This window comes from Fusarium musae, chromosome 3, assembly GCF_019915245.1.
Source record: "Fusarium musae strain F31 chromosome 3, whole genome shotgun sequence".
NCBI classification, from domain to species: domain Eukaryota; kingdom Fungi; phylum Ascomycota; class Sordariomycetes; order Hypocreales; family Nectriaceae; genus Fusarium; species Fusarium musae.
The window spans coordinates 2,250,844-2,268,047 of NC_058389.1; the positions used below are offsets into that span (position 1 = coordinate 2,250,844).

Sequence of the window (17,204 nt, forward strand, 5' to 3'; positions counted from 1 at the left end):
ACTAACTAGCTGCAGGACTTTAGCACGATGGCAATGGCGTATCGGCAGAACGACAGCCCCCGATGCTCAAGAGAGCAAGATGGTCGCCATGTGCCTGGGCCGAGGCCGGACCACCAAGCAGAATTGGTGCATATTTGGTGGACGAGCCTGTAACAGGCGGGCGTCTTGCATGCACAGATGGGGCGCCACTGAGGGCCCTGATGCTTGTTCGCAGGGCACGCTATCAAGGGTCTAATAGCGGCGTCTACTTGCTGGGTCGTCCTGGAAGATCGTGAACAAGGACATTGTATGCAGTAAGTTGGCTTGGTGAAAGGTGTCCAGGCTAGCAAACCACCATGCCGCTGACAGAGGAGACGGGGGCCAGAAGGCGTGCTGCCAGAAGAAAATGAGTATTTTCGTCATCACGGCTTTCACGAGTGTTAAGGGTTTGGCAAATGCTGGCCACTACTGGTGCCCGCTCTAAAGAGGAAACAAGATCATCAATTGTGACGAACGTGTGCCGTAGATACTGTTGCATGCCTCCGCGGCGGAAGACGGCCAGGTGTACCGGGGACTATGTTTGTACTACCGTAGCCATGCACAAGCAGCATCGTGGTGTGGTCCCTAATCAGCCCGAGATCGCGGTGAGCGAGATTGTGGAAGACATCCATGACAGTTACATACAGAGTGTCATTGACGCACGTGTCCGGAACGTCAACGGCTGCGTTTGAGGGCAAGACAAGGCATTGCTTGATATCGACTCTGAACAGAGGGAACCCAACGTGAGAAAGGCTGGCCAAGCTTGAGTGTCCGTGCAAATAGCGGTCTCATCGGCGTGAATGGACAAAAGGAATATCACCATCCAGCTCTCAGGAGCTGTCGTCAACGGTTCCCCAACCGTCGTCAGCCACCAGCCATTGGATGGATGCGCTATGTTGAGTCGCAGGCTGCAGGGCTAGACAACGGGCCGAGTCATATCCCCCGTTTACTAGTACTGTATGTACTTCTGGGAACATGAAGGGAATGTGAGAAGCGATCAATTTGTCTCAAGAGTTGATGGTGGCCAAGGATGGCTTGCTGCGAGAATGTCGAGGCCAGTGGAGGCATGCTTGATTCTGCAATGCTCGTAGGTCAAGCTGAACAAGACTGATGAGAGAAGAGAGCATACCAGATAAGGTGCCCGGCCCGCATTGTTCGGTGCAAAGTTGGCCACAGAGGTTCTCTTGTCTCAACTGAGCCTTTCCTTTTTGATAGCAATCTCCTCCAGTACGGAGCATACATGCATGTATGTATGTATACATGTATTTCCGCGTTTGCCTACTATGTAGGTAACCTTGCCGGCCGTGTATCACACCAATCGGGGGATATCCATCCCCTCCAAGTTCCAGGACAAAAAGCAGAACTTTAACCAAGAACCAACCTTCCAGTCCTCGGACCTCTTTACATATTCTCTTGGTAGGTAGGAAACATCTTGTGCTGTCCATAACAGTACCTCGGGGGGTTGAGTTCTCGCTGGAACAACCAATGTTTGACTCCAAATGCACTGCAGAATATTACACGGGAAACAATTTGAAGCCTTAGGCTGTTATCAGTCAAGATTGAGACATAGCCGCTTATCACCACCACTTGTCTGTCTTGTCATGTCGTGCCTTATCAAGGGTTCCAAGGGCCAAGGATCAACCACAGAAGAAGCAACACGATGTCGACAGTAAATCTATAGTTGGCAGGGATCAGAGGGTCAAACCCCGGACCCCATATCCGTATGTATGTATGTATGGTCAAGCCCTCCCTCCGTTTGGCGGGGATGGGGTAGGACTGCTTCCGCAATATTCTCAGTTGTCTTGACGGCGATCTGTTCTCTCCCGATGGGGGTGAGAATGAATGATGATTTCCAGGCGTGGCTATGGTGCCTCCAACCAATGAATACATCCATGGTTTGGGAGTGTTATATGGGCAAACACCAACAATGGTAGGCTTGATACATGTTCTGGGCGCCAGCAGCCTAATCATAACATGAAAATTTTCAACAGCCAACACACGAAGACAATCTGCACGTCTTTTCTTTCGCCTTAAGTTAGGACCAGGCTAAAGCTTGCATCAACAGCCAAGCAAGACTGGGTCATCCCAGGGTTATCTGGGCCATTCGGATGCTGAGAAGTTTTCTAGAATGCAGCTCGCTCCATCCTTGCCGCAAAGTTCAGCTTTGATCCAAACCCAACAAACAGCTTTAAGTTGACCAAGTGCCGACATTCCAATTCCTGACGCATTGAGTTTGTATCAAGGCGAAATATTCCGTTGTTCTGGGTAGCCACCACATGTATCCGTGCATACATAGAAACGACAAGAGAGTTGCACAACTGATTGGCCTACGGTAGCTATCTTGCTGCACGTCTATTTGAAGGGTTAGCCACAAGGTGCAGAGATGACGAGATGCCATGCGCTTGGGGTTCCACTACTTCATCTCAACCCCTGGATGTGGCAGACTGAACCAAGTCGCGAAAGCCCACCCCAGCCGGAACTAAGTTCTGATAACCGTCAGTCGCGGTTAAAACCCCCCAATGATATTGATAGCCTATTATTATTCAGGCTTTATGCGAGGATCCCGACAACTGATCTAATGTTTTAGTCTTCGTACTAAGAACGTCAAAGAATACCTAGGTAACTAAATCCTTCAGACCACGGACTAGCTAGTAACTACCTAACCAGACCATCTGAAGACTTGGACTAATACTCTATTACGCTCGTATAAACGCGTATACATAGCTACGCTACAATCCGAGGCACGAATCGACGGACAAATAACTCGCTCCCACATAGTTCAAGCCATGACAGTCGCCAAGTGCCACATAAGGTAGTAAGTTGGGTGTCGTGAAAGTGCTATGTGCAGTGGAGCAACCGCAACCCCTTCAGGCCGCCTCTTCCTTGAGCACGACATAGTCTAGCATGTTCGTTGGATGCTTGCTTGGCCTCGCTCAGCCAGGCATCGTCTCAGTGGATTACAAGGATAGGCAGCGAGCGGAATAAAAATGTTAGCACGCAAACTCTATTTTAAGACAAGACAAACAATGCAAGACACATGTCCAGCTCCCTCCTCTAACAGTACAAGTACAGTATGTACCTAGGTACCTACTTATGTTACTCAGGAAAAAGGTTGACGGACACAGCCAACCAGCCGTACATGTGTCTCAAGGCAGTGTTTGATAGGGTGTCAGTCTCAATCTTCCGCTTGAGGCCTTCGTTTAGAAAACAGCCCTATGGGTGCTGTCCCGCAACCATTGGGACTTGCACGACTCGTTGGTTCAATTTTTGGGCGTTGCTGACAGTCTTGTTCATGCAAGATTGACGGGATATGCCATTCGACTGAGGTTGACAGCCCACGACATTGCTCTCCCAATGCTTTCAGGGTGACACAGCATACAAGTATATGCACAGCAGGTTTCGCCATAATCATCTTGGAAATGCAATCTGCCTACATACATACAACCTCCGGAGTCTCGAACAGATGTTCTGTGCGACCGTTACATGGCGTAAAGTGTTTTTCTGCAGCTTGGCCTCGGTCAAGATTATAGTCAGGGTCTTCCAGACCGGATTCCAACATCGGACGAGGTATATCCAATGAACTCAATTTATCTTATCTGTCAAAGACTTTCTCAGCATAAGGGCAGAGGCTCATGTGAACGATGAAGCATACTCCTCGGACCTCATTTGTGATCATGAAAAACTCTCTGATGAGTCTTTATCACAGCTTTGACTTGATACGCCAATCATCACGTCGCATCCCACAATTGAGAGCTGGGAGATGTGCAGTCTTCCTTGTAACCAACCCACCAACTCTATACACCGCCATCCCTTCAAGATCGAACGATGGTGATAAATGACAGTGAGCTTCCGGTAGCGCAATGACATTATCAAGAGCATAGTGTTGCTCCTACACGGCATATCCATACACACCACGGCGTTTGACATAAACTCATGAGGCCTGAGACGAATAGAACATCACAAACGCAACGATAAAGAAAATCAGTTTTGCATGACACCAGGCTCAGAGCAATGCTATCAAAAAGAGGAGGGAATCTGATGCAAGCCCCTTACTCATCATCCACATAGTACACTCGTTGCTGCTGCTGCTTAGAAGGTGCTGGCCGCCAGCCGGCTCGCAGCATTCCTGGCATCCACACGATCCTCATCATCCTCTTCGCTGACACCCTTAAGGCCGGCACGGCCCCCCGCCTGTCGCCCTTGAGCTGCCTCGGTGCTCTCTTCGCTCTCGCCCTCCTCTGACACCTTACTGATGAGACTGCCTGACACGCTGCGACCCGTGGCATCTGAACGGCGAGGAACGCCACTCCAAGAGTCGCCCTTGGGGCCTTGACTGGCTGCGAGACTTGATCGACGCACGGTAGGATGCGACTCACGACCCAATCGGCTCAGTCCACCGGAGGCGTCAATTGATCGGATATCCGGTCGTACCGTCTCCAGCAGGGCCAGAGTCCGCCTCTCAGCTTCAATCTCTCTAAGCACATATTCCCTAATGCTCAGGCGGAGATCAGCAGAAGTTCTCGAGAACCACTTACGACGCTCCTGGACCAAGTTTTGGGTGACACGGTTGGTCTTGTTGTACAAGTAGGTCTCGTGCTGTCGAGCGTCATCCAATGCTGTGATGGCCTCGTCCACCTTTTCGCGGCGAACACTCGAACTGGCTTTGAGGCGATCAGCCGCATTGAGCTTGCTACGGGTAGCTTCCTGAGCTTGTAGGAATTCGCGAATCAGAATCTGTCGGTTGGTAAGTGACTCCTTGACAATGAAAGCGTCTTGTGAGTGATATTGGAATGGGTCGCCAATAGTTGTAGCCTCTGCTGTCGCTTGGGCAGCATGGTAGTCGCCGACGGTTTGGACGACTTTACCCAGCTTTCGATATGCATTTGCCAAACCAGGATGGGGTTCCTGGACGTGCATACTTGTGAGTTTAGCACCGTAATCGGCTTCGGAGAGGCCAAGTCCTAAGGATGTTCAGTATGCTGGGTTTGTGCGGTCTGTCAGAAGCTTACCCCTCCTGGCCTTCACCAGCTTATCAACCTTGTGGCCAGCATCCATGCTACCAAGATAAAAGAGCTTGACGGTTGGACGTGCGTCTGCAAGCTCAGGGGTATCATCAGGGGGTGGAGCGAACTGCTTCAAAATCTTTCTGCGGACGCCTGTCGCTGGCTGCTTCTTCTTCACCATGGGGCTATAACCAAAGTCACTCTCCACAAAGAGTACCATCTCGTCGTCCCGCATCAGGATTTCGTTACCGCAAACGTAGTTCAACCACCGCTGCATCAAGGCCTTGACCCGAATCTCATCCTCGTCTGTCCCAGCTCCAGCGGAGGTCAGAGGCGGCGGGACCGCGGGGACAAACACCTCTGGGTTCGCAGATATCAGATGATCGGCGAGTTTAACAAACTCGGAGTGTAGACGGCGAACATCTCGGAATTGAGTTGTTCGAAAGCGGGGAATGTTAGTCTGTGCCTTGTCAGTTCACCATTGAGGTATAAAAAGAACTCGGAAATCGTACGTGAACATCGAATCGGAGGATGGGATCTTTCTTGCCAGTGCGTTCGAGTCCCGTAATTTTGGCTTGGAGTCGATACTGGGGCCCAGCCGGTTTCGGGGGATGCTGTTCTTGTCCAGACTGTGAAGCCGGCGCACCAACCTGGTTGTGTTGCTGGCTATGTGCTTGAGATTGTCCGTCCTCCCCAGCTGATGGTTCAGCGGCTATGGATTGCGACTGCGCCTCTGAGGTGTTCAGTGTACCTGAAGCCTCGGTACCATCTTCAGTGCCAGAGGCTGTAGTCGCAGTCCCTGGACGCTGGAATTCTTCAGACTGGGATGAAGGCTGGTCCTGGGATAGGCCATTCGAAGATTGTGTACTGTAGCGAAAGGGAGGAGGAGCATCAGCTGAGGCGGGATTGAAGGCAGCAATGTTGTTTCGCGATGGAGACGACACAGGGGAGTTGCCCCATGGTGAATCGCCAGCGGGATCCTCCACGTCGTGGATCGTGGAGCTGTAGTCCATCGCAAGTGAAATATCAACGAAGAAATTCGGCGATTGTGTCGGTTGGGCGATTGTTGATGAGAGAGAGAAGCTGGAGGAATGACGTTGCGTTGGTTCAGCGCGCACTTGAACTAAGTCCAGTCGGTGGTCGGCAGGGACGGACGGGGGTAGCGACCAAGATGGAGGTGGAGTACGAGTACCAAATTGAGCGGGCGAAGACGGGAGCTGCCCAGATCCAAGCTGATGGGCACTTTAATGGATTGATACCACGACAATACTAGTAGTGCATAGGTAATTTATACTTCCTCTATTCCTGTAACCCTCGAAACTCATTGCCTTAAATGGGGACCTTACGCCTTGAAATTTTATGAACAGAAGTCGCCCCAGATATCAGGTAGCCCATTCTAATATAGCCTATTCTTGCCATTCATCGTCTGAGGCGTTTCTCTTCCCGCAGGTTGCAGCCATTCCCGTCTAGGCTGGGGAGCTTACTTAGGTACTGTGCCTACCTTACCTGGGCCCGACACCTGACCGGCATCCATATGGCCATTGCTTCATTGAAAAAGGCTCCCACTACAGCCTGGGTAGGTGGGTAACTAGTTACTCTTATCTTATCAGCGCCCCAAAAAGTTGTTAGTGATGAGGGGCCTGGAAAATGTTTTGGCTCGACATCACTGGTGAAACTTTGCCTATCTTTTTTTTTGCGCCGACTTAAGTGACTTCCTCTGTCTTCTTACATTCGTTCTAACATCAAATCTTCTAGACCGACGCCCATCTGATATTCAACAATGGGCAAGAAGCGAGCGCGCGAAGAGGGTAAGGATGTCCCGCCAGCTGATATCGACAAAATGGACGAGGACGGTTCTGATGACGAGGTAGGCAAAATGCTTTCAAAGTTGTATGCGCATCCTACTAACTGCACCAAAGGACTTCGATATGGTTGACGTTGATTTTGAGTGGTTCAACTTTGACCCCGAGGTCGATTTCCACGGTACCAAGACCCTCTTGCGGCAACTATTCGATGTTGATGCGAATCTCTTCAACATGTCTGCCCTCGCCGATCTCGTTCTCTCACAACCAACCATTGGCTCTACCATCAAGGTTGACGGAAAGGCCACTGATGCCTACGCCATGCTCACTATTCTCAACACGGCCGTCCACCAAGAAAAGGAGCCCATGAACGATATTATCAAATACCTGATCGAGAAAGCGCAGAGTAGCTCGTCACTGACACCCATTGCCGACGTTCTCAAAAGTGGAAAGCACGTGGGACTTGTGTTCTCTGAACGCCTCATTAACATGCCTTCTGAGCTGGCCCCACCACTATATTCAATGCTTATCGATGAGGTTGAGGCTGCTGTGGAGGACAAGGAACCCTACGATTTCACTCACTACTTGATATTGTCCAAGACATACCAGGAACTCGAGTCTAAGTTGGATGTTGAGAATCAGAAGCGCAAAAAGGCAAAGGAGGAGGCCGGTATTTATTATTTCCACATGGAAGACGAGGTGCTACAAAAACACGCGGTAGCGCACGGCAATTTCAATTACACAAAAGAGGACGAGTCGGCGGCAGACAGTAAACGGGCATTCCAAGAAATGGGCGTCAAGGCGCACGGGCACATGATTCTTATCGAGGCGAACAAGTTCCCAGGGGCGGTCAAAGCTGTTAATGAATATCTCAGTGCGGCGCAATAGATGAGATGAAGCTCAGGCACTTGGTTCTAGCCTTTGCATCAAGTATTCCACCTCGACTTCCTTGGTTAATGGGATAACAAAGTCCTTGTACATTGAAACAACAGCGTCAACATCGATTTTCGCCGCTCCCTCGGTCCCGTCGGGGATGGAGGGGTCCTTGCCATATGTCAGAGCCTTGAGTCGTAGTCGCTCAAGGACCTTCTTCTCCACTGCTGCATTAGTGATAGATTCAGCGATGCCCTCCCGATCTTCAGCCTTGATAAGCCGAATATACTTTTCCTCGTCCGACCGGAATTTGGACTCTGCGACAAACTTGCCGAAGTGGATGCGTCGTGATAGAGCTTGTAGACAAGCAATATCGCAAGTTGCGGTTGAGCCGTAGTTTTCTTGAGACTCACCCCGCTCCTCGCGTCCGAAATCGGGGCATACTGCGGGGAGAAACTTTTCCGTATAGAATTTCTTGATCTTGTCGTTCACATTGACGTTGTTTTCATGCAAGATCTTGGGATAATTGAGAGGCTTGAGTATTGGGTTTTGCAATGCATCGGGGAAGAAAGGATATTCGTCAGGCGACTCGAAGCGTCGGATGAGGGATTGTAGCTTCTCCTGCTCGCGAAAATACCAGTCGAGGAAGCTCAGATTCGCTTCAGGCAATTCCACAGCTCCAGGAACATAGATCGTCTAAAATGATGACATGGTTAACTATCGTTATTATGCGGTCTGGGATCTTGCGGCTGGACCGGGGTTTGCATGAGGCGCTCTAATCCCACTTACACCATTCAATGCGAATTGCACTCTCTCGATCAGATGGAAGGTGATTGTGTCCTCAAGGCGACTACCAATGTCAGTCTGGGTGCTCAATGGCAAAATAGGGGGTACGGAAAGCCGGTAGCAGCTCATACATAAGTTGGAATCGAATTCGGGCCAGATCCAGTGCGTGTGCGGCATCGGCCATGTTGATAACGGTATCCATACTAGTTCTAATTAAAAAGAAAAGGGTTTGGACGCCTTGGAGATGTGCTTCCGAGATGTCTTGACCTGAATGATCCGAAGATTGGGTCCAAATCTCGTAAAAGACAGAAATTGGGTTGTGAGTCGTTCAAAGTCAATGTTGAAGTACCGAAGGGTTAATCACCACCTAAGTACGTAGGTACCTGCCTACGTTAGTTGGTAGCATAAAGCGGGCACGGAAAGGTTGGAGCTCTGTACTAACTAAAAGCTTGCAGGCCACGAGATGGCTGGCAAGAGCTCAAAGGGAGGAGAGGAGGGCATGGGCGGAACTAGAGCCGGCATTTCCCTTCCCTTCCTCCCACTTCCTACGGAGTACAGCACAATAAAATTGAGCATGGAGGGGTAACTTAACTAAGGTAGGTCGAGCTCGGCCTTGAACGTCACCGGGGGTGGATGGCATTTTTAAAACACCTTACAGGGCACGGATTCACCTGTGCGCCACTATCCTCGCAGCCTCCAGCGATCATTCCAGCAGTTCCAGCGCTGTGGCATAAGTGTCGCATGAGCCAATTACAGAGAGCCTTCCATCCAATCCTGCTCTTGCCCACATTAGCGTCTCGGATCAGAAGCCTCCCAAGCCCAAATCCAAGCCTGTTCGGGTTTTTTTTGCCCTCCACCTCAATAACCAAGGTTATCCCGGCGCGCGTCATGATAAACTCCTCGTGAGCTGCCAAATCTTTTGATTCTTCCTTGTGCGAAGCCTCAGCGTCAATCATCCACCTCGATCCAATCGCTTCAAGGCCCTCCGATTCTCTTGAGCTTCTGCACCTCCGCCAGGAGCTAGGCCATGGCGAACCAAGAGACTCACTATGGCTTCGACGAAGGCGGAGACGACGACCAGTCTATTGTGTCGGTGTGTAGATACCTACTCGAGTTCCATTGTCTCTTGTCGTACGGGCCGCACATAGCTAACCTCAATGCTTTGTTTCTTGGGTAGACGCGCGGACTCGAGGCTTTCAGTCGAAAGGTTACAACTACAGCTACTCATTTGATCGGACCCAATGCCGAAGCCACGGCTCATCACTACCAAACCGCGATGGCCGAGGTGCACAAACAAATGAAGCGGCCGACAGTCCAGCGAAGCATGTTCGCGATGGCTAGGACAACGCCAACCGACCTCATGCGATCCAGACTTTCAACGCACGAAATCCAGCATCGCGCTTTGACATACCTTCCCGATGAGCTGCTTGCCAATATTCCTGAGCATGACAATCCTTACTCGCTGTTTCAGGGTTTCCAGGCCAGCTTCCCCGAGCTGACTGACGAGGGCAAAAAGTTCCAGCGACGAGTCACCCGCGGTCGCAAGATGCTGGAAGACTCAGATGGGACATCAGGAAGCCCAAAAAAATTAACTCAATTAAAAAAAGAGAAGGCTGCCATGATGCATGAGTTTGGGCTGCTGGGCACTCGTAAGAGCATGGCGAGCTACGAGATTCGGGAAATCGATAACAAAATCGCCAATCTTCACGGCATGCGAAGAATTATCCTGGACAGGCTCGCTGGGTTGGAACAAGATGAAGCTATGCTGGAGCACGACAGTATGTGATGTGCCAAATACGTGACAAGACTCTACTGACTTGACAAGTTTCCGAGATGGAAATCCGAGTTGATGAGGCGCAGGCGTTGGTTGATGAGGCTGAGGAAATCGCACGAAACACACGAACCCAGGACGAACAAGATCTGGTTGGCGATGCCGATGATCACGATCAAGAGTTCATGTCCCAGTCAGTTTATGATAAGATTCCTTCCTCAGAAGCAGGTAGCACGCCCCGGAAAGCGAAAAAGGTACATCGTAAGAAGTCAATGCCCATTCTGCACGAGCATTTCGAGCCTGGCACAGCCATTCGCGAACTTCGAGCACACAAGGACACGATTACAGCTATTGATTTTGACGCCCCCTTCGGTACTATGGTTACTGCTGCGCTGGACGATACAGTTCGCGTTTGGGACCTCAACGCTGGTAGATGCATGGGTTATCTGGAAGGGCACACTGCTTCGGTACGCGCCTTACAGGTTGAGGATAACATTCTCGCAACGGGCTCTATGGATGCGACCATTCGACTCTGGGATCTCAGTAAGGCGCATTACGACCCTCACGGCGGCTTGGGAAAAGATGACGATGAGGATGCTATCGCTTTTGGAACGGATAACCACCTTGAACCCCCACCTGGTAGCATGGCCGATTGCCCTCTGTACACATTGGAATCACATGTCGACGAGATCACAGCCCTTCACTTCAGGGGCGATGTTATGGTTTCTGGTTCTGCGGACAAGACGATTCGCCATTGGGATCTTGAAAAGGGACGTTGCGTGCAAACATTAGACGTTATGTGGGCGGCAGCAGCAAGTATGACGACTACAGACAGCGGGTGGCGACCTACGGGGCGGTCTCAGAGCAGTTCGGCCGACTTCGTGGGTGCATTGCAGGTCTTTGAGACGGCACTTGCTTGTGGTACTGCAGACGGCATGGTGCGACTTTGGGATCTTCGGAGCGGCCAGGTCCATCGCAGTCTAGTTGGTCACACAGGTGCAGTTACGTGTCTCCAATTCGACGATGTGCATCTGGTGACGGGAAGTGTAGATCGAAGCATCAGAGTACGTTGTTCTCTTTATGTTCTTCCAAGTACATCGTGACTAACTGTAACCACAGATTTGGGACCTGAGAACAGGGTCTATTTACGACGCATATGCTTACGACAACCCAATCACAGACATGATGTTTGACGCCCGAAGAATCGTCAGTGCTGCTGGCGAGGATGTCGTTAAGGTGTACGATAAGGTGGAGGGACGACAATGGGAATGCGGCGCCGGCATCACGGCCGCTGAAGAGGGTAAGACTCCCGCCATCGTGGAGCGTGTACGTGTAAGAGATGGATATCTTGTTGAAGGCAGACGAGACGGTGTCGTGGGTGTATGGACGAGCTAAGATATACGTGTGCAATCTGTAAAAGAAATAATGAAATCCACTCATGACGACTTGAATCATGAGCAGCCCTTTGATCATTCAATTCGTGGCTTTATAAACAGGCGATGGGCGGAAATGGCTGTAATGCTTCACTATATAAGAATATACACTGGGCTCGATGCTAATTACTTGATTAAGAAGCTCTAGTACATCATGTTGGCGAACATTGTGTGTGAAGATTCCTTCCTCTATCTCATTGGATGCTTTGTACGACCAATTTCACGGTTGAGGGGTGACGTGACAATCTGTGCTTTTACACTGTTATTGATCACAACACTTTAGCCCTAGCAGATGACAAGCGCCTCGAAACAACATTGCCTTTCGACTAGGCTGACATAAACCTCATTGAACTGTATCTCACTGGAGTTATGGCGTCAGCGGCTTATGGGGAAATTCTCGTCAGGTATTTTAAGATAACTCAAGAGCTCGTTAAGGCACCAGACGCTCGGTCGAGAACGACGGATACAGGCTCTTCAAGCCCTGAAGAGTCCGAAGGGGTTTCTGAGAGAGTTTTAGGGAAATCAACAGATTCCGCTGCGCATACAGATCCCACAGGAGATGCCGTGGCTCGGCTTCTTGCACGACAGGCTCATGCATTGATCACAATTCACAATGATTTGACGTCGAGTAAGAGAATCGTCAACATCAATCAGAGTCTCCTTGAAAGAAGAATCGCAGACTTGATCTCCATCTCGTCGTCCAAATTTTACGCCTACCGATATGACCTCCTCCCTGTCGTGTGGCGTCAGATATACACTGACGCTTGCATCCTTGACTCTTTTAGTCTCATCATGCAACCCCTCATAATCGATAGCATTGTCCCAGATAAGCTTCTAGATCTTGTCGTTGAGAAGCTTGATAGAGCACTCATCACGGCGGGTGGTGGTGGACGACAACAATGGCTTGAGGACACGATACGGATGCTTGAATTGGCTTGGACGGCGAATGAGGAACATAAGAGGCCAACAAAGCGTCAAAGATATGACACTTCGACGCAATGCTTTTCTAACTACCAGCCTCACGGAGAACCAAGGCTCTCACCTACGAGGGAATGTCCTCAGCGCTCCGGCTGGATAATGCCACAGTTTGAAGAATACATGAACAGCAACAACGGAGAGCCTCGGCCTATTATCTTCACAGATTTAATTACAGGGTGGCCTGCTCTCACGGGCCGCCCCTGGAAGGATCCAGAGTATCTCCTCTCACAAACCTTTGGGGGGAGACGTCTGGTACCGGTTGAAATCGGTAGAAGTTATGTTGATGAGGGTTGGGGACAAGAACTTATCCAGTTCCGCGATTTTCTTGATCGCTATGTTACAGGAGAAACAGATAGCGTTGGCTATCTTGCCCAGCATAACCTTTTCCGGCAGATCCCTTCTCTGCGTAACGACATAACTATACCGGACTTCTGCTGGGTCGACGTCCCACCTCATCCAACAACTCCGTCTCTAAATCAGCCGCCGGTTGACATGCCCCAGCTCAACGCCTGGTTCGGCCCAGCGCGCACTATTACACCTCTTCACACCGACGGCTATCATAACCTGCTCTGCCAGGTCGTTGGAACAAAATATATCCGTCTGTATCCTCCTCGAGCAACATATGCTATGCAGCCGCGGGTATCTGAGCATGGTATTAATATGAGCAACACGAGTAGATTAGATGTGGGTGTGCTCGAAGAATGGGATGAGAAACCGAAAGATATGAGTGACGAAGATGTCCAAAGGATGAGGAAGCAACTCGAAGGTATCGAGTATTGGGAGTGCATCCTTAAACCAGGAGACACGCTGGTTATTCCTATTGGATGGTGGCATTATGTGAGAAGTCTAAGCGTGAGCTTCAGTGTGAGCTTCTGGTGGAATTAGTAGGCCATGGGGGCCAGGGAGATCCATGAATGAATTTCACACGGATCTGCAGGAGGCCGATTTCAGTGACTGTGATGTGATAAGACGACAATGTGGGTCGTCAACATTGTCAATCCGTTGCCTACGGACAAGACTCTGCTGAATCAAACTCCTGTAGATTTTACAGAACATCAGAAAGACCCGTGATCCCTTTGTTACCCAGCTGTCGATGCATCATCCACGCTCTCACTCGTTCCCTGGGCCTCTCTCCGAGCTTTCGCTCCAGCCTTCAGTGTCTCCCACTTCTCACGATACTTGTCCAAAACCTTTTGCATCTTTCGGTTGTCCTTTTCCAGTCGCTCCATCTGTTTGACGGCTGCGGTTAGCTGTTCTTCCAACTCTTGGTTTTTGCGTCGTAAGGATTCGTCGGCAACTTTGCTGGTGTGTGGTGAAGCGGTGGGTGATCCAGGGCGCATGAGACGGTAACTTTCAGCAAGAGCCATTGCCGAATTCTGAGCACTGGCTTCAAAGGCGTGGAGCCGCTTGGTAAGCTTATCTAGTGTGTCCTTTAAAGATTTGTTTTCAGTGTATAGCTCTTCAATGATGTTGTTGAGGTCCTTGTCAGTGCGGGCACGGCCAATACGGCGTTTGGCTCCGGGCGACAGCGGGGGTGCTTCTCGGGCATCCACAAAGTCGTCATCATCTTCATCAGGAACATCGAGAAGATCACTGTGGGACGATGCCCCCAGTCTTCTTTTTTCCTTCTCGGCAAAGCTGAGAATATTTGCGTAAGACATGGTGTGGCCAGTAGTAGGTACAACGTAGAAAGAATCGTTAGCTCCGTGTCCTTCTCTAGCAAGAGCCTGCATAGTTGCCTTAGAGTAGATCTTGCTAAGGTCTGGTTCTAAGACCTTTGACGGGGACGCCTTGAGGTGACTACGCTTGGGACTGGGAGACATTTCTGGGGAGTCAGGTGTTTCTGAAATGGTGGGTTCCTCTTGGATTAGTGGCAGACCGGCAAAAGCCAAAGGTGCTGAAATCTTATTGATAAGACTCCCGAAGGTGTTGTAGAACCGAGTATATCCTCCGTCATCATTGAGTGCCGTAGAGGGAGCTGTATCGGTGCGTGGGGACGATGAGGTTTTACCATAACTATCGGAGCGTGTGGTTGCAGGAACAGGTGGTACCCACGTCGGTTTGCCAGGCTGGTGATCGATGATAGTCTGCATCTTGGCCTTGGTTCCGCGAGGGTGCGAGGCTGCGTCTAGATTTCCGGGAGCTTGGTCATTGGAAACACTGGGCGCGAGAGGTTGGCCTCTGTACTTTGATCGGATGCCACGAGCGGTAGCCAGGTTGCTGGCGATAGAAGAGGACATCTCCCGTGGAGCATATCTACGCTGGGTCGGAGGGGACAGTTTCTTTGACGCCGTAGAGTCCTTTTTGTTTTCCTTCTTGTCGTCCGCATCTTGTGTGGGGAGATTGGCTTTGGTTGACGGATCCTTCTCGTTGAGATCGGCATCGCTGGCCTGGGAGGTAGGTTCGGTCGGTCGGTTCAAAATCTCGGCGATCCTACGATGGTGTTGTTCTAGGAGCTTCAGTGTTCGCAGAGCTTCGATGCTAGAGGTCGATCTGGCAGCGTTGGCGAACTCGCCAGCAGCTTGAGTATGTTCCGTGATTGCGACTGTACTGTCGGAGGAGTGGTGAGCGACACTCGCGGCGCGCACATGATCGTGTGCTTTTACAAGCGGAGACGAGTCCATTGTTCCATGTGCAGTGAGCTTCAAGAGAGCTTGGTTTGTCCCTTGTGTGCTGTTTAATCTTTTGGATTCGTTATTGAGTTGTCGGTAGTGGGTTGGGTTGTCATCCTAACGTGATGAGGTCAAATGTGGGGAGGCACAAGACCACCGGTGATCTCGTTTAAGTGGCTCCGGGCCCCGGCATGTAGTCTCTACCTTAGCACCTAAGAATGTACTATAGTATTCCAAGTTGGCGATGATTCTGTCGGACGGGATAACGACAGGCAGAGCTTAAATCAACACATGGCCAATGGGTTGTCTACGGCATTTCGAGGGTCCAGTAATACGAGATCTTACTACCGAAAAGGCATTCACTCTTGAGGTCAAAGGCCGGATGGAATAATATAAATCTTGCTTTCCTCTTGACGCAACCCGTCGCTCATACCAACAGTATCATAAGGTAGCCCAAAGTGTCTAGGTTAGTACTATGTAGTTATAGACAATTTAGCTTTTGGCGGGGTTAAGATTAATTACCTGCTAGACGCCCAGGCACGCAGGAAGTGATCCGGAATTTCATGACGACACTAAGGTAACTGAAATGTGGAGAACGACTGCGAATTATGAGGTACCTAAGATTAAGTACCTAAACTAGGTAAGGTAGGTACTCATGCAGTGTACCTATTCAATATGTACTATCACCTTTTTACGCAGAAGCAGTTTCCTTGGTAATGAAGATGCCTGCTTTATATGACATGCATACTCCGTATGTAAGTAGCTATTACGGTCTTGGTCCAGTCCTTTTACCCTAAAGCGTCTGATAGTACTGAGACAATAAGTCGAACTTTTTCATGGCGAAATCACAAGTTCCCGTGAAAAATAATGTCGTTGTTATGACTTGTAGCCTTCTCTCTATGTATGTAAGCATATTAGATACTTGTAACTTTGAGGTTCAAGTCAGTGAATGTATTTGGATGGTATTGGGTCATGGACCAGTCTAGTCTACACCATTCGAGCCATACAAGTAATAAATATTCACGAATGAATGTACCTCTTTTTCATGGAAGCCTTTCTGGCTTCTGTCTTTGCCCCTTGTTTCCCTTCTCACCCATATGACAGAGATATCAATTACGACTTGAATAAGACACTCTGTTCTTTTCATCATTCTCGTATAGCGAACTTCGTACCTGCCTTACAAAGGTGTGTTAAGGAGTCCAGATGTTACTGCGCCACAGAGTCTTACCCAGCTAGACAGCTCTTCCACCGACTTCAAACAAAACCCCATTGTTTGGCCAGAGCTTCAGCATGGATCAAATCTGACTGGTCCCACCAGCTAAGCATCCATGGATATCAATCATTGGCGCCCTCACTAGTCCACTTCACAGGGATGTGTACGCGGGTTCATCGGTTAAGTTTAGAGCTTCCACTTGATTTCGGTGGTTGGCTGGTTGATTCGGGCTGTAATATGCCTACACCAACCGAAATACCTACGGACTTGCGAGCTAATAATTCACATCCCCTGAAGTCACCCTTTATTGATAAAAGCCACAGGCTTGGTTAAATGCAGTACGCACCCACTCAGTCACAGATTCGAAACCACGCATGCGGTTCAAGTTAACTACCACCCAATCGAGAGGAATTCCACAGAAACCAAATCGAACAAGTCTTGACCCGACTTGGCGTGGTCCAGGACCTCCGTAGTCTGGCCCGTCATATAGTTAAACCATTTGGGCTAAAACAAACCAACGACGTCAACTCTTTTATCCTTGGCTCGATCGCCATCCAGCTTTCCACGACAAAACCTCATCACTTCCCAGTTCCTAGCCTTCGACCATTATCGAATATTGAAAATACATAACCCAAGTTTGTCATTCGAATTCCTTGCGAGTACTGTCAACTACGACCAGCTTTTCGCAGCACTGCCGCCACATCGAGCGTATCCA

The 17,204-nt window shown here is 49.9% G+C and overlaps 6 protein-coding genes across 6 annotated transcripts; 3 read left to right on the top strand and 3 right to left on the bottom strand.

The window, feature by feature from the left end:
* Positions 1-4,107: 4,107 nt before the first annotated feature.
* On the bottom strand, positions 4,108-6,034 carry J7337_004157 (uncharacterized protein; the record flags this gene model as incomplete). Its single annotated transcript, XM_044821858.1, has 3 exons — positions 4,108-4,979; positions 5,028-5,481; positions 5,534-6,034. 3 exons carry the CDS (start codon positions 6,032-6,034, stop codon positions 4,108-4,110), a joined length of 1,827 nt encoding a protein of 608 aa, XP_044683191.1.
* Positions 6,035-6,801: 767 nt separating this feature from the next.
* Positions 6,802-7,711, top strand: BCP1 (Mss4p nuclear export; the record flags this gene model as incomplete). The annotated part of the gene is made up of 2 exons (XM_044821859.1): positions 6,802-6,888; positions 6,941-7,711. The coding sequence occupies 2 exons, from the start codon at positions 6,802-6,804 to the stop codon at positions 7,709-7,711; spliced, it is 858 nt and encodes a 285-aa protein (XP_044683192.1).
* A 12-nt stretch (positions 7,712-7,723) lies between these two features.
* ARO7 (chorismate mutase aro7) lies at positions 7,724-8,666 on the bottom strand (the record flags this gene model as incomplete). Its single annotated transcript, XM_044821860.1, has 3 exons — positions 7,724-8,392; positions 8,486-8,546; positions 8,614-8,666. 3 exons carry the CDS (start codon positions 8,664-8,666, stop codon positions 7,724-7,726), a joined length of 783 nt encoding a protein of 260 aa, XP_044683193.1.
* An 843-nt stretch (positions 8,667-9,509) lies between these two features.
* On the top strand, positions 9,510-11,648 carry MDV1 (Mitochondrial fission protein; the record flags this gene model as incomplete). Its single annotated transcript, XM_044821861.1, has 4 exons — positions 9,510-9,575; positions 9,660-10,260; positions 10,308-11,317; positions 11,373-11,648. 4 exons carry the CDS (start codon positions 9,510-9,512, stop codon positions 11,646-11,648), a joined length of 1,953 nt encoding a protein of 650 aa, XP_044683194.1.
* A 407-nt stretch (positions 11,649-12,055) lies between these two features.
* Positions 12,056-13,549, top strand: J7337_004161 (uncharacterized protein; the record flags this gene model as incomplete). Its single annotated transcript, XM_044821862.1, has 1 exon — positions 12,056-13,549. One exon carries the CDS (start codon positions 12,056-12,058, stop codon positions 13,547-13,549), a length of 1,494 nt encoding a protein of 497 aa, XP_044683195.1.
* Positions 13,550-13,743: 194 nt separating this feature from the next.
* Positions 13,744-15,288, bottom strand: J7337_004162 (uncharacterized protein; the record flags this gene model as incomplete). Its single annotated transcript, XM_044821863.1, has 1 exon — positions 13,744-15,288. One exon carries the CDS (start codon positions 15,286-15,288, stop codon positions 13,744-13,746), a length of 1,545 nt encoding a protein of 514 aa, XP_044683196.1.
* Between the last annotated feature and the right edge of the window lie 1,916 nt (positions 15,289-17,204).